This window comes from Orbicella faveolata, unplaced genomic scaffold, assembly GCF_042242905.1.
Source record: "Orbicella faveolata isolate gen_17 unplaced genomic scaffold, um_ofav_v1 contig_24, whole genome shotgun sequence".
Classification (NCBI taxonomy): Eukaryota; Metazoa; Cnidaria; class Anthozoa; order Scleractinia; family Merulinidae; genus Orbicella; species Orbicella faveolata.
In genome coordinates this window covers 31,820,825-31,835,033 of record NW_028301552.1, presented here as the reverse complement: position 1 = coordinate 31,835,033, position 14,209 = coordinate 31,820,825, and the positions used below count along the sequence as shown (strand labels likewise).

Below are 14,209 nucleotides of genomic sequence, written 5' to 3'. Positions count from 1 at the left end.
AGCTCGATCCGCAGCGACAAGTTTTCCGTTTTTATTCATCAACTTGGTGCTGTTGCAAATTAGTTCCTCTGCTCGCTAACTGAAACAAAGGTGGTGAAATTTTAAAAGCACTCTATTCCCCATGTCTACAAGAAGTGCGCTATATAATAGAAATATGAATTGAAGCTTTACTCATAATGTAAATATGTCAAATATAGCATTTCTTTCAACGTGTCACTTTCAATAGACCAATTTCGCTATATTAAAATTCAGCCTAAAACAATAGACCCCAGTGCGAGGCTCTGGGGAATAACTGCAAAGTTTGTGGGGTTTATTTACCAGAGCCTCGTGCTGAGGTCCATTGTGTTAGGCTGAATTTTAATATATCGAAATTGGTCTATTTCAGGCTCTTCGTCGACGTCACGCAATCATTTAGAAGCTACTTCGATTGAGACAAAGTGAAAATGCATTTGGTGTTAGTACATGGCTATTTACTCGGCGGAGCAGGCTCGAATGTCTACACAGCCAACATTGCAAAATCGTGGAAGCGACAGGGCCATGCCGTGACCGTTCTCTGCCAGGATCCCTTCGCCGATCGCCTTGATTTTGTCGACGAGTTTATCGTTGGAAACGACCAGATTCCGGCTTCCGCCCCGCAAGCGGGTACCATCCGAGTTGTGGTACCGGACATCAATGGGCTCTTACTTGTCTATTGGTACGATCTCTACGAAGGATACGAAGTCAAGACTATGGTTAACTGCTCTCTGGACGAGATCGAAGCCAACATCAAGGGGACGGCCGATGGTTTGAAGAAGGTGATCGCTCAAGGTGTCGACCGTATTCTGGCGAATCATGCGATCCTTGGTCCCGTGATAACGAAACGTGCCACGGAAGGAACTGAGATTCCTTTTGACGTCAAAATCCACGGTAGCTCCCTTATCTTCAGCGTCAAAAATCGTTCAGAGCTTAGACGCTACGCTCTGGAAGGAATCAAGCACTGCCGCAAACTTATTGTTGGGGCAAAGTACATGGTGGGTTTCGTGCAGGAAACATTTGAAGCGGAGAAAGAAGAGATGGGGCTGCTTAAAAAGACGGTGATTATTCCCCCGGGTATGGACCCTGAAGTCTTCCAACTCGGCGGGTCTATCAGCGAGAGGCAAGAGGCGTTTTTGGCAAGCGTGAAAGAGTTTATCAAACGAAAGCCTGGTGGTAGACGAGCTGAAAATATCAAACTTCCGGATCACAAAACGCCTGACTTGAACAAGTCATTGGAGAAGGTTGTAGAATCTTACGACCTCCGAGCCGCCGATGCTGACCTCTGCGAGCGCTGGATTCCAGTGGAAGAAGACGAAGCTATCATTTGCTTTTTTGGCAAGTTCCAAGAAACCAAAGGGGTCGGAGAATTGCTTGTGGCTTTTGCGAGCATCGTCGAGAGATTTCCCAGGGCGCGCCTGTTGCTGGTAGGGTATGGGGGCAACCGCGAACACTTGGAGGGAATGTTAGCGGCGATGGTTCAGGGCAACTTTGAAGCGTTCAAGGCATACGCGGAGGCAGGGAATTTTGTGGACCTTCCACTAGAAGCGGAGAAGTACTTCCGCCAGATTCCTCCGGGAAGAGTGATGATGACTGGCCTGTTGGAGCACCCCCAATTGAAAGAGATACTTCCTTTGTGCAGCATCAGCGTCATGCTATCCAAAGCCCTTGAAGCCTTTGGGATGGTCTCAGTAGAAGCTATGTCTGCTGGTGTCTTGCCCCTGTGTCATGACCATACGGGAATCTCAGATGTTATAAATACTGTCCAAGAGATTGACCCGGAGTTGGCAAGCATAATGCGCGTGGGGATACGTCCCGGTGGCGTACATGGTGTAGCTGACGGTGCTTACTTGATAGAGCAGCTGCCCAACAAGGTGGAGAGGGCTCTCAGCTACCTGTATCCCAACGGCTTCCGCGATCACACCAAACGACGTGAGGTGTCCGCCCAGCTTAGGGCTGTAGCAGTGGCCAAGTTTTCGTGGGATGTCATTTGTAAAAGTATTCTGGAAGAATAAACGAAGCGAGATCTGGTTCACACCTTCAAAAAATGTTTTCAGTAACGAAAAATCAATTTGAGCTTTAATAATTATTCCACTCCCTTAAGAAGACCTATTCAGATTAGCCTTATACCGAATTGTCTTCACATGTGCAATCAGAGTACTTAAAATCATCTTTTCAAACACAGAACTCATAATATAATCTAATTTTAGCCAGTGCCTTTTTATTTTCTGCCGAGTTTTCGTTTCCATGGTTACATAAGTTGCTAACTGAACAACCGATAGGATCATGACATGTATTGGGAAAAGGTCATTGTCAATCACTGTGATTTCAAATGTTCACAGCTGATGTTGTCATAAACCGATTAATTAAACAGCATCTAAAAGACCGAACGTTTATTGATATCAGTATATTTTCATTTCACGTAGTGACGAAATTTACGAAATTTACGAACCTAGACGAAATTTACCTCTTAGACGAAATTTACGACGTCTGAGAGGTAAATTTCGTCTAAGTAGTAGATTTTGTCTAAGTCGTTCATTTCTTCTAACAGGTAAATTACATCTAAGCCGTAAATTTCGTCTCAGTCGTAAATTTTGTCTACGTCGTAAATTTCTTCTAAGACGTAATTTTTGACTACGACGTAAATTTCGTCTGAGAGGTAAATTTCGTCTAAGTCGTACATTTTCTGTCAGAGGTAAATTATGGTCAGCCAAATGTTGCAAAATTCAACAACTTGCACCTTCATATTCAGCAACTTATATTTATGTTCAACAACATATATTTATATTCAACATTTTATATTTATATTCAACAATGCGCATTTTCTTTCAACTTCAACCAAAATTCTTTTCATTCAACAAGAATATTTGTTCAACTTCAACCAAAAATAATTTCAGTCAACAACAATATTTGTTCAACTTCAACCCAAACGATTTTCATTCAACAAAAATAATTATTCAGCTTCTCCCAAAATCATCTTCATTCAACAACAATATTTGTTCAGCTTCAACCACAATTATTCTTATTCAACAATAATAATTATTCAACTTCTATCATGCATAGTGATTTAATAACATACCTTCTTCTATGACAAAGGTTTTGAAAGTTCCCGGACATTGAAATATCGTCAGTCAACAAAATTCCCCATCCCCCGTCCCGAACTACCCCGAACGCTGTCACAAATCCCTAGTGTTCACTGAAAGCGTAAAAGTGATGCAAGTGAAATCATCCACAATTCTGCTCAAAACCCATTCATCTTCTTACGAAGTTTTGTCTCAATAAAGACAATAAATTGAGCGTTCTTTAGCTTGATATAAACAGAATACGTCTCTGAAAATAGTCGAAATTCATAACGGACTGTCTGATCCGAGTCCGCAGTGATAACGACATACAAAACCGAATTCACGCGCCAAAGATCCTCGAAATGCACGTTATTTTAAACGAGACAGGCGCTTTCTAAACCTCCGATAGTACGGCGATTAAAATCAACACACCAATGAACGGCCGTCACGCAATATGCAGGTCTCAAGCTGTGACCGACTTCTATGTATGTTATATTACGTTGCCTGTCGGAGATAAACTCTGTCTTAGACTTGTTTGTCGCTCTTTCCTTGACCATCCCTCCTAGTATAAGTAGATTTTGCCGGCGAAAAGTTCTCTGTGCCATTAAGGAAGTTTTTTTACTTCGGAGACAAAACCAAAATAAAATATAATATGAGTAACTATATATACTTTCTTTGAATCGTGATTTAATTTCTTCATTGAATGAATATACCATGCGTAATCTATTTGTTATGTTTGTTTCCGCTGTTTCTTTCCTCTTTCTCCTTATGGATGTCTGTTCTCGAGATATCCGTTGATTGAAATCCTGGAGGTCCCCCCGTGAAAGAAAAAAAGACTCTTTTAACAGGGCTACTTACAGTGGTAAACCTAGGGGGTGGATAGCAACTCCCTATTTTTGTAGAAAAATATATAGCCTCATGTTGTGGACAAATTAACTTTAAGGAGAAAACGTCCAGGAATGAGGTTGCTGTTTATAAAGCAACAAAAGACGGATCTAAAACAGACGGGTGTGATCGTCGAAAATCTCCAAAGGAACCCCTAAGAAGTATCAAACTCCTTTTTTGTGGGCATGGCTTGAAATGTTTCCCCCCCCTTAGACGGTACCAATTCTAAAACATGTACACAACACATAATCTCCTGTCATATTTTTTCTGTTCAATACCCTAAGAGGTTCTGCGAAAGCTCCCGTGGACCTTTTGAGTCTAAACACCCTAAGAGGTAGCAAAATCGCTTTTTAACCCCTAAAAGGTACCATCTAGTATCTTGGCCTTGCTATTCATAAATTGTTCACTATTCAATTTTTGAGGAAACTATTCTCATAAAAACACAGTGACTGCAATTTCTAACGCCAGGAGCCCATAGACCCTTTTCATAAATGGCTGCCAATTTAAAATTATTTTGTATGCATTTAAATTAGCCTCACTAAACTCGTTTGGGAGTAAAATTTCTTTTGAATTATCAGCTCAAAAACGAGGTTAGTCTGGCCAATTTTAATACTTACAAAATAATTTATAATTGGCAGCCATTTATGAGAAGGGTCTACGAGCTCAAGCTAACGCTTGTTGCCCAGTGACTGAGGTGAGTAAAGGCACATTTCAGTTAAGGTACATAACGTAATTTACGACTGTCATTTACAGATGACCGAAGAGCGTGAAGGTTCAGTGCAACTTGGCGTCATCCAAAGAGAAACTGGTAAAAGAGCCCAAAGAAATATTAAATAAGCTCAATGTGAACTGAACATGGTTTTAGGTCGGTCAAAGTTACCATTGATTGTAGTTGTAGTCTGTACTTTAGCCATTCCGTTGTTCTTCATCGCAAAGAGGGCTTCATTAAATGGAGGATACACAATTTGGAATGGTTGGGGGGCTTGTTCCAGCGACTGCGGCGAAGGAATTCGCATCAGGACCAGAACTTGCACAAATCCCATAGCCGGACGGTTCGGTAAAACGTGCCTTCAACTAGGCCTTGGAGAACCACAGGAAGAGGAGAAGTGTAAAATCAAAGAATGCCCTATAGATGGAGGATTCGCAGATTGGGGTGAATACGGCGTCTGCAGCAAACCTTGTGGCACCGACGGCGTTAAAAAACGAACGAGAACTTGCACAAATCCCCTGCCGCAGTTCGGAGGCAAACCCTGCGAAGGTACAAGCGAAGAAACGCAGCCTTGCAACGTTAAGCCGTGTCCTGTAGACGGGGCTTTCTCCGAGTGGGGAAGTTTTGAAGATTGTGATAAAACTTGCGGATCGGGGATAAAGAGAAGAACTAGGACATGTACGAATCCGCCGCCATCTCACGGAGGCAAGAACTGCGAAGGCGCTGTGGATCAAGTTGAAGAGTGCAACACACAACCCTGCCCGGTGAATGGAGCGTTTTCGGCATGGTCTGAGTTTGGGAGTTGCAGTGTGTCTTGTGGTTCCGGGGTTCAGGCGAGGAACCGAACTTGCTCGCAGCCAGCCCCTGCTCATGGAGGTAAAGACTGCGAAGGACCTGCGGGAGAGACGAAGGAGTGCAACACAGATCCTTGCCCTCCAGTTTCAACATGAAAGAGGTTGATCTCAATAAGTAATGTTTGGCTTTGACATTTCTAATACTTATCTAGATGTTTTAATGACAGCACAGGACAGCAGACTTACCAGGTAGACCCATAAATTAAAAACCTGACCATAATGTGTCCTTGGACAAGGGGACTTCCATAGATATAAAAAGGTGCGGTATGCTTGTCGGCAAATTTGAATTAAACCCCTAAAGAGACCAATCTTGGCATGGCTCAAGCTTTTTTTTTGACCCCTAAAAGATACCACTTAAAATGAAATAGCCTTGATTACCAGCTGCTGTTCAGGAAATTAGCCCACGGTAGTAGACTGGACTCTAGAGACCGGTGAAAATTGAGCCTAAAAACAGAAATAAGAGCCCTTTCTTATTATTACTTCTTTAAGTGCACCCCAAGCGAGGACAGAATTCTTGATTTTATACCCCTAAGTGAGATGACAAGCATCCCTGATCTTTTTATATTGGAGGCCCCCTGGGAATGTGTCAATCAATTTGAAGCTTTAACATCCCCTGTGTAATGCTATGTGATAGGGTACTTCCCATTATGTCAAAAAATTTGACAACTTTCAGCTGGAAATCAAATGGAAAGGTCTGTTTTGGTTTGACCAGACTATTTGGGATCACCTCTGAAGGTGGTCCACTTTGCTTGGTCAGACTGGTTGAACTGAAATTTGCTGTTTTATTTTGACAAACTGGTTCTTTGCCTGACTTCTCTTCAGTAGATTTCAGTTATGTGGGGAAATGGGGTCAGTTATCCCAGTTTGATTGGAAAATGTTCTATTCTTCCTTGGTTAGTCCCATCTCTGACTAGTTGTTCTGGCATTATGGAAAGTACCCTTAATTACACTTTACTTTGTTTATTCAATGCAGGTAACCATACCAGGTACGTTGAGATATTGCAACCCTTAAACTATATACTTGAAAGTCACTTCAGTCAAATCTCAGTGCAACCCTGTTAAAAATGGCTGGTTTATATGGGAAGACAAAATAGTATTATACTGTCACTTGCATCTAAGGGTGAACATGTCATGCTGAAACATGCTCTAATTGGGTGTCAAACATGGCATGATTGGTCATCAAACATTTGAAGTTTAGCAAACTGTGGCACGAACTTTCGTGCTCAAAATTCAGCACATGAAATGGCAGAAAGATTGGACATCGAAGACCTCTTCAGAGAAATTGACCCTGACCTATGTCAATACCGTATTTACTTGAATAAGCGCCGTCCCCAAATAAGCGCCGCCCTCAATTAAGCGCCGCACATGGGGTCGAAAAGTTAATAAGCGCTGCCCTCGAATAAGTGCTGCAGCTGTGGTGTGGCGCTTATTCGAGTATTTCAGCAACAGTCAGGACATTGACATAGAGTGAAACATTGTTGAAAACCTGCAGAAAAGTATTCATGAGCCTGTTATGAAAGCCAAAACTTAGGTTAACTTCAAACCTGTAAGCCATGAAAAATACTCATGAAGTAAATTAAATTGTACAATCAAAATATTTTGTTTTTTTGGTATGAGCCCTTTAAATAAGCGCCGCCTTCGAATAAGCGCCGCCCTCGAATAAGTGCCGCACCGGAGACATGAAAAATTAAATAAGCGCCGTGGCACTTATTCAAGTAAATACGGTATGCATAAGCCTTTTGCAAAAGTGGTTTTACTTCTAGTATAACCACGAAATATTGGCGGGAGCAAGACTTTTAGAGTCTTTCAGAATGTGAAAGTTCGTCTTACGGCCTGCTAAACTTCAAATGTGTGATGACCAATCATGCCACATTTGACATCCAATTAGAGCATGTTTCGGCGTCACGTGTTAATGCTTAGATGCAAGCGACGGTAATTTATTCATTTTATCTGAGAAGTACTGCATGCCAAGATAATTATTGTGTGAGTTATTGTCACAGACAGATAGTGCATCAAGATATACATGTGTGGAATGGAAATGGAAGACAAAATTATTTCCTTGATGGTCAGTGAGTTTAGTCAAAGTTGCAACTAGTTTGTTCAATAGTGCTTTGTAAATTTAAATTAAGATGTACTGTATGACATGTCTAAAATATGGCCACTTGGGCTAGGTAGGGTTACCTTAAATTTGGTCACATTTAAATGGGCCACATGTGTTAAAGGGTTCTTAGAGACAACCTATTTGAAGTGTTTGGGGACACTAAAAAGTGTTCATTTGGTACCCAATGAGAAATTGTAATGAGGTCAAAGATGTCTTTGCTGTATCTATTGTTCCAGTTGAGAGAAAAATATGTAGAAAACAATGTATATTATGTAATGTTTGTCATATTTAATGATTGCTTGTCTGGTTGCTGACCATCCAGGGCTGTTTATTTAAGTCTAGCCTTAGTTAGATCTGTTTTATGGCAATGTTGGGGTTTGGCCAAGAGGAGGTTTCATTTCTGCTGTTGCAACCCTGGGTTACAAGATCTATAGATCTTGTTTATTTATTAGAATAGTCAAGAGTGGTGTTCAATTTGGTGTCGTAAAACCAAAACCAAAGTAATCACTCTAGCCAATCACTTGAGACACAGACAATACAGCGAACCAATCAAAACACAAAGTAATTACATGTTTCTGATGTGAAGCATACAAAAACATGCACTTAAGCGTGCCACAATTGGTCTTGGTTTTACTTCCAATTGGATGAAAAAGTGGTGTGAGTTTTTTAAGCTAATCATGTGACGTAGTATGTGGCGTGGTCAGTTACTATTCAACACCCAAATGAACTACTCTAATTATATGTGTAATAAGTTTTTGCAGCAGTTTTAATTCTTTCTAGACCCTGGCTATCTTTAATTGTGTCATGTAAACTTTTTTAGATTATTTAGTTTTAGTGCCTGAGGTCAGTGACAGTCTCTATTCTTGTTGACAACATGTTCTTGTCACCTAGAAGGAAGAAGGGAAAATTAATATTATTTTTTGGGGGGTTAGCAGCTTTTTAACTGTTACTTAAATTGTTTGTTGACTCGTTTGTTCTTAATACTCCATGCTAGACATTCTTATATTGATAGATGGTACTTGATTCTATATATTTTTCTCAAACTCATTAATAATTCATCAAGTTTAAAGAAAAGAAATCATGGCTGTGATGGTGTTTGGATATCTGATCTTAATTAGCATAAATTTTTACGATTTTAATTCTCCATTTTCTCCTTAGTGTTAGTTTCAATTGGGAAGATATATCAAGCACTCAAGACAGTGTTTAACCACATTTCCAAACACCTCGAAGTTCGTCAAAAATGCTCCACTACGTGTCATATTTTCAACTCTCTTCTTGGTGTTTGGAAATGTGGTCAAACACTGTCTTTAGTGTTTGATATATTATGTGAAATATGAAAGAAATATCTCTTGGCCAATAGTCTTGTCACCAGAGTGCTTCTGTTGTTATACAGTATGTTTTGTAGAAAAGGAGAAATTAGTTATTAAATTCTCCGTATTTATTCTTTAGGATGATACATTTTGCTTCAATTGTTATATCATAATAGTTCTTGGTATTATTTTACTGGTATTTAAAGTGATTAGCACTGCAATATATGGTAGTTTAGCTTGCTAGTAATTCCCAAGCTATTGAGCTTAAATGCTGGTAATTGATTACATAAGTTATGGACAGGTTTTTCCCTTCACTTTCAGTAGGAGAAAACCAGTATTCATAGGTTTGGTCTGTTCTTATATATCTTAATTTATTAAAGGTAGTGTTTTGTAAGATACTTGTAAAATGCTGATTTTGCCATCATTTTGTATTGTTACACTGCAAGTTAAAATTTGTGTCCTGAATGTTGCTGTTAGACCTGATTTTAAGCATTTTCAAGATTGTTGATAGGTTCAATTCCTGTGCAGTGAATTGGCAAAAAATATGTTCCTAAAATTGTGCATTTCTGAGTGTGTATTTTTCCATTACCCACAGAATAGTGGTAACCATATCATATAGTTAGTATTTTACTTTGAATAAACTACATGAAGCACATAATTTGCAGTTAAATGAGTGTATTTAATTAAAGAACATTGTAATTTTTGGGGTACTTCGAATCTGGTGTGGTTTGTACTCTTTGATAAGGCTGGTTTTCAATGAATCAAGTATAATTTTCCTTAAGGTATGCTGGATGCATCCTCAGAAACCCATGGGCAGATAGTCGGGTCTGAAAGAAATGAAATGTTTACACTTTTGGTTTGCTCCGCTTTTGCCCGTGCGAGTTCCTCCTGACCTGACCATCTGCTCCTGGGTTTCCAAGGATGCATCAGACCCTAGCCTCTCTCCCCTATAGAGGCTCTCTGGGGGAATGGCACAGGTGTGGCTCTATGCACGGTATATCCGAGAACCTTCTTTACCTTTTCCCTATCCTCTGAACTGCTAGCCTACATAGTCAAAATACATAAATGAGGTCTCTCGGAGGAGAGAGATTTTTAAAGGCCCAACCTTTTGACCAAACATTTGCCCTCACAGGGGATTGCCTTCTAGCGCAGCAATTAATTTTCCCACTTTTGAGACAACACCCCCACCCCCCGGAGTCAGAAACTTGGTTTGAAGAAAAAAAAAAAACTAAAAGAATAGTTAAAAATATATGCACGGATATTACAATTTTTTGCTCATAGCTCAGTTGAGCTGGTTTCTGCAGGAAGAAGCACTTTTTTGTTTTCATGATTGTGTATCATAGCAAATATTTACAGCTTTCTGTTTCAGAGCAGGCTTTTGTCCGCAGGTTCATTTCTTTTCTTTCTTAGCGCGAAAAAACTACTGGCATTGCCAGAACTTTCCAATACGGAAATTTGTGCCAGAGGGTATAGTTTTAGAGATGCTGATAAGTCTTTTGTTCAAGGAAAAGCTTGGATCGAAAACGTCAAATTTTTGCTTCTCTACCATCTGAAAAATACTGAGAAATACCAAGTGACTTGCTCCAGTGACTAAAAATAATATCGTAGCAGAAGTTGACTGGAGTCACGTTAGTTGTCAGTCGCAAACAAAGATCCAATCAAATCCTGTTTTAGATTTGAATTAGCCAATCAAATTACCTGTTAGTTCCGTGTTCTAGAAAACGCGACCGTAACGCGAAAAGGAAGTCCGGAGCAATGTTTTGGCGGGTTGTTTGGTTGTGAGCGGAGAGGGTCATGCTTTGCTGCCTTTTTCTAAAATGACGGATAGAACGGCTCCAACGTCGTCGCTAAAGCTAGAATGGGTGTATGGCTACCGTGGTCACCAATGTCGGAACAATCTTTACTATACGGCCGCGAAAGAAATCGTGTATTTTGTCGCCGGTGTTGGTGTGGTTTACAACACGAGGGAAAACTCGCAGAGATTTTTTCTTGGCCATAACGATGACATTATAAGGTTTGTAGCTTTGGATTGTCTGAGGGACTACTGCGAGGTATTTTTGATAGACTAGGTGACGAAAACCTTAGTTACTCGGAATATTTGCGGACATTGAAAATCGGTCAATATATTTGTGTGTCGATGTGTTGACTGTTGTTGCCGTGCTAAACCATTGAATAGATCGAAGTTTGCTTTCTAAAATGTCGAGATCGAAGAAATGTACAAGATTCTTGTCAGTTCACACCTCCCTTCGTCAGCTGGTAGGTTGAGCAGAAATTTAGGTCTTGGTTTCTTTGAAAAGGAGGTACTTGTTAATTTGACAGAAGCTCAGAAAGCTCTTTGGCTTACACATCGTGTTTTGCTTGACTGATGGAGCGAAGAAGCGAATTATTCCCGGTTTGATTTTTAAAATGTGCATGTTGAGTACGATTGTACTTGTTTTGAATAGACTTTGTTGTAAGCTTACATTCAGCTGTGCTCCGCTATTATTCAGCCTACGGCAATCAATTTCTGTGAAAACTTACGCTTACATATGCAAACTTTCCTGACGAGCTATCAGTCACACCCATTTTATTTTGATTATCTACAAAAATCAATAAAACTTCAATATTTAACTTTCATTCGCCAGACAAATCATTTTATAATTCAAAAGGTTTATGTAAATCTAGGACTTGCTCTCATCTGACTTTCATTACGCATACATTTTGTCAGTTGAAATGTTTATCATCCAGTCATGCGTATGTCTTCATTTTCTTTAATGGATTGGCGAACATAAGCTTAAATAATTTAAGCAGTGAGGGAGAATGTTATTCCATATTGTTTCTTACTTATTAAGAAAATAAATTTATCATGAAAAGATTTGGGATCAATCAGTCACATTTGAAAATAATGCTAGATTGTAAATAAATAATTATTGAGTTTTAGAGGAAGTCTAAGGCACATCTTTTACTTTTTTTAAGGTTTTTAAAAAATAACGAATGCAGTGTACAGACTCTAGAAATTCTTGTCTTATAGCCTTTCCAGTCTGGCTAGTGTATTCTGTCTGTCACTTGCTCAATGGGCAAATAAAGTTTCTTGGAAAATTTTTTTGAGGAAATGCAAATTACAGCTTGCAGTACTGTAAGAGATGAACGTTTTGGGAGATAGTGAGAATGATTTTTTTGGCTGATACGTCATAGATAGAGTTTGCCTGTAGGGTGAGCCTGAAAATTGTTTTCTTTGCACGGTGTAATGCTGTGAGAATACTCAGTAACCAGGCTGTTAAGGAACGTAGATTTGTTTTGACTATTGATTCAAAAGTGTGCAAATGTTATAAATTCCATGCATATCTACTTATTTTTAGGTATTTTGGTGTAATATGTAGCAGCCAGAGCCAAGAGGGTTCTATTAAAAAAAGAAAGAAAATCACTGATCACTTTGAAGCAGTGATGTTTGATACCTTGTCTGTAGGGTTCTTACCAGGTGTTAAATTATGACATAACGGGAACTAACATGGTAGGATCAGACTTCATTAAGCAACAAGTAATTAGTACTTGTTGCTCAATGAGGTATGTTCCTACCATGTTATTTCCTGTTATGTCGTAATTTACAGATTAATAATCTATAAATTTTGGATCATGTGTACTAATGGCATCCATGGTGGAGTGTCGACTGATAACCTCGATCGATATCTCTGATCGACCCTCAGTTGACACCTTGGTCGACTCTCGGTCGACATCTCGGTCAACAGTCAGTCAACGTTGACTAATTTTTGATCAATGCATATGGTTTGGTCAACACTTGGCCAACTATCCATGGACTATTGATCAACTGTTGATTGAGTGTTGCTCAAGTATCGATCAGAACGTTGATTGAGTTCCGATCAATATATCAACGTAGGGTATCGACCAAGGGTATTGATCAACAGTCGATCGCGGATGTAGTTAGTACACATAATCCTAAATTTTGATAGTGATAATCCATTTAAGTTAGCAAATAGTAATGTAAGGCAAAGATAAAGTCTGCATCTGGCCAATTGGTCTATTCACTGGAGCTTATGTTAGCTTCATGACGCTATTGGTTCCTCTATGGGATGCTAGTCTATCCCAGGGTTATCCCTATCATTAAATTTGCAGATATCCATTGATAGTAAATTAATAACAATCTTTTTTTACTTCATGCACTCATTTATCTCCTGGCCTTTGAGATATTTTGGTCTGAAAGGAGAGTGGGTAGGCATTGCTAAGCAAAAGATCAACTCAAAGAAGCCTGGGCAAGGGGATCGATGGCTATTAAATTCTGAGTTCTGTTGGCACAGCATTGCCAACAACCTACCTGAAACCTAAGAGATAAGTGGGGCTGTCATTAAGTTTTGAGTCACCTGTAGCCTTGTTCTCCACACCCCGAAGCAAACTTGTTAGTTTGTGGGTGAATTCTACAAACAACAGGCAATTTCACCTGAATTTCTGTTCAGCAAGAATGTGCTCCATTTGAAGTTTCCACAAAGAATATGCCATCACCATTAAGGTTGGGGCATTGGGCCTTGAAAACTGAAAGGCTTGGAACTGGTGCAAATGATGCACAATGGAACACTCAGGAGTTTCATTCTGAATGGTCCAATGGTCTCTAAAAATCTTCGAGGAGACTGAACTTTGAGTTGTTCTGATATCCCTCCAGTAGGGTTACGTGTAGATGTGCAACAAAACACATAAACGTTTTCTCCCAGATGGTGACAATGTTTGCTTTAGTGACTGATGGTGTTTGCTTTTGAATGTGACCTGTAATGTATAATGTTTTTTTTTTTCTTGTTAACAGTTTAGCATTACACCCAGAGAGACAATTAGTGGCCACTGGGCAAGTTGGAAAGGATCCATACATCTGCGTCTGGGACACAAAAGCATGTCAGACAGTGTCCATTTTGAAGGACACCCACCAGAGGGGAGTGACCTGCTTAGCATTCAACAATACTGGCACGGTATGTGAAACATCATCATTTTTTTATTTGCCACTCTGTAAATAGTAATAAAAATAATAACAAACTAATAATAATAGTAATAATAATAGTAATAATAATAATAATGATGATGATGATGATGATAATAACGGCGAGGAGACCTCCAAAAACCACCAGCAGGCTTATAGCAGAGGGCACCTCAGTTGTTCATATATTTGTAAATTTTTTAAGTGTTATGCAAATGGCTTAACCAATTCACCATTTTTTCATGAAAGCACCAAAAGAGCTATTTTAAAATTTTCCACTATGTTTTTTCTCTGGTTCCAAAATTAGTAGATTAGTTTATTA

General features: G+C 39.5%; 3 protein-coding genes across 3 annotated transcripts in view; all 3 read left to right on the top strand.

Moving 5' to 3' along the window:
• Positions 1–373: 373 nt before the first annotated feature.
• On the top strand, positions 374–2,402 carry LOC110065064 (uncharacterized). The gene has a single exon (XM_020772174.2). It carries the CDS (start codon positions 444–446, stop codon positions 2,025–2,027), a length of 1,584 nt encoding a protein of 527 aa, XP_020627833.2. The 5' UTR covers positions 374–443; the 3' UTR covers positions 2,028–2,402.
• A 2,275-nt stretch (positions 2,403–4,677) lies between these two features.
• Positions 4,678–9,591, top strand: LOC110065048 (coadhesin-like). The gene has a single exon (XM_089291964.1). The coding sequence runs from the start codon at positions 4,815–4,817 to the stop codon at positions 5,616–5,618; it is 804 nt and encodes a 267-aa protein (XP_089148090.1). The 5' UTR covers positions 4,678–4,814; the 3' UTR covers positions 5,619–9,591.
• Positions 9,592–10,654: 1,063 nt separating this feature from the next.
• Positions 10,655–14,209, top strand: part of LOC110065005 (echinoderm microtubule-associated protein-like 6) — a 30,000-nt gene continuing 26,445 nt past the window's right edge. Inside the window, exons 1-2 of the mRNA XM_089291566.1 lie at positions 10,655–10,947; positions 13,723–13,882. Coding sequence (XP_089147692.1) covers positions 10,751–10,947; positions 13,723–13,882 — 357 coding nt within the window. The 5' untranslated portion in view covers positions 10,655–10,750. The remainder of the gene's footprint in view (positions 10,948–13,722; positions 13,883–14,209) is intronic.

Bases quoted from the DNA above. Each gene is read 5' to 3' on its own strand.
- LOC110065064 (XM_020772174.2), top strand. From the start codon at position 444: ATGCATTTGGTGTTAGTACATGGCTATTTACTCGGCGGAGCAGGCTCG.
- LOC110065048 (XM_089291964.1), top strand. From the start codon at position 4,815: ATGGTTTTAGGTCGGTCAAAGTTACCATTGATTGTAGTTGTAGTCTGT.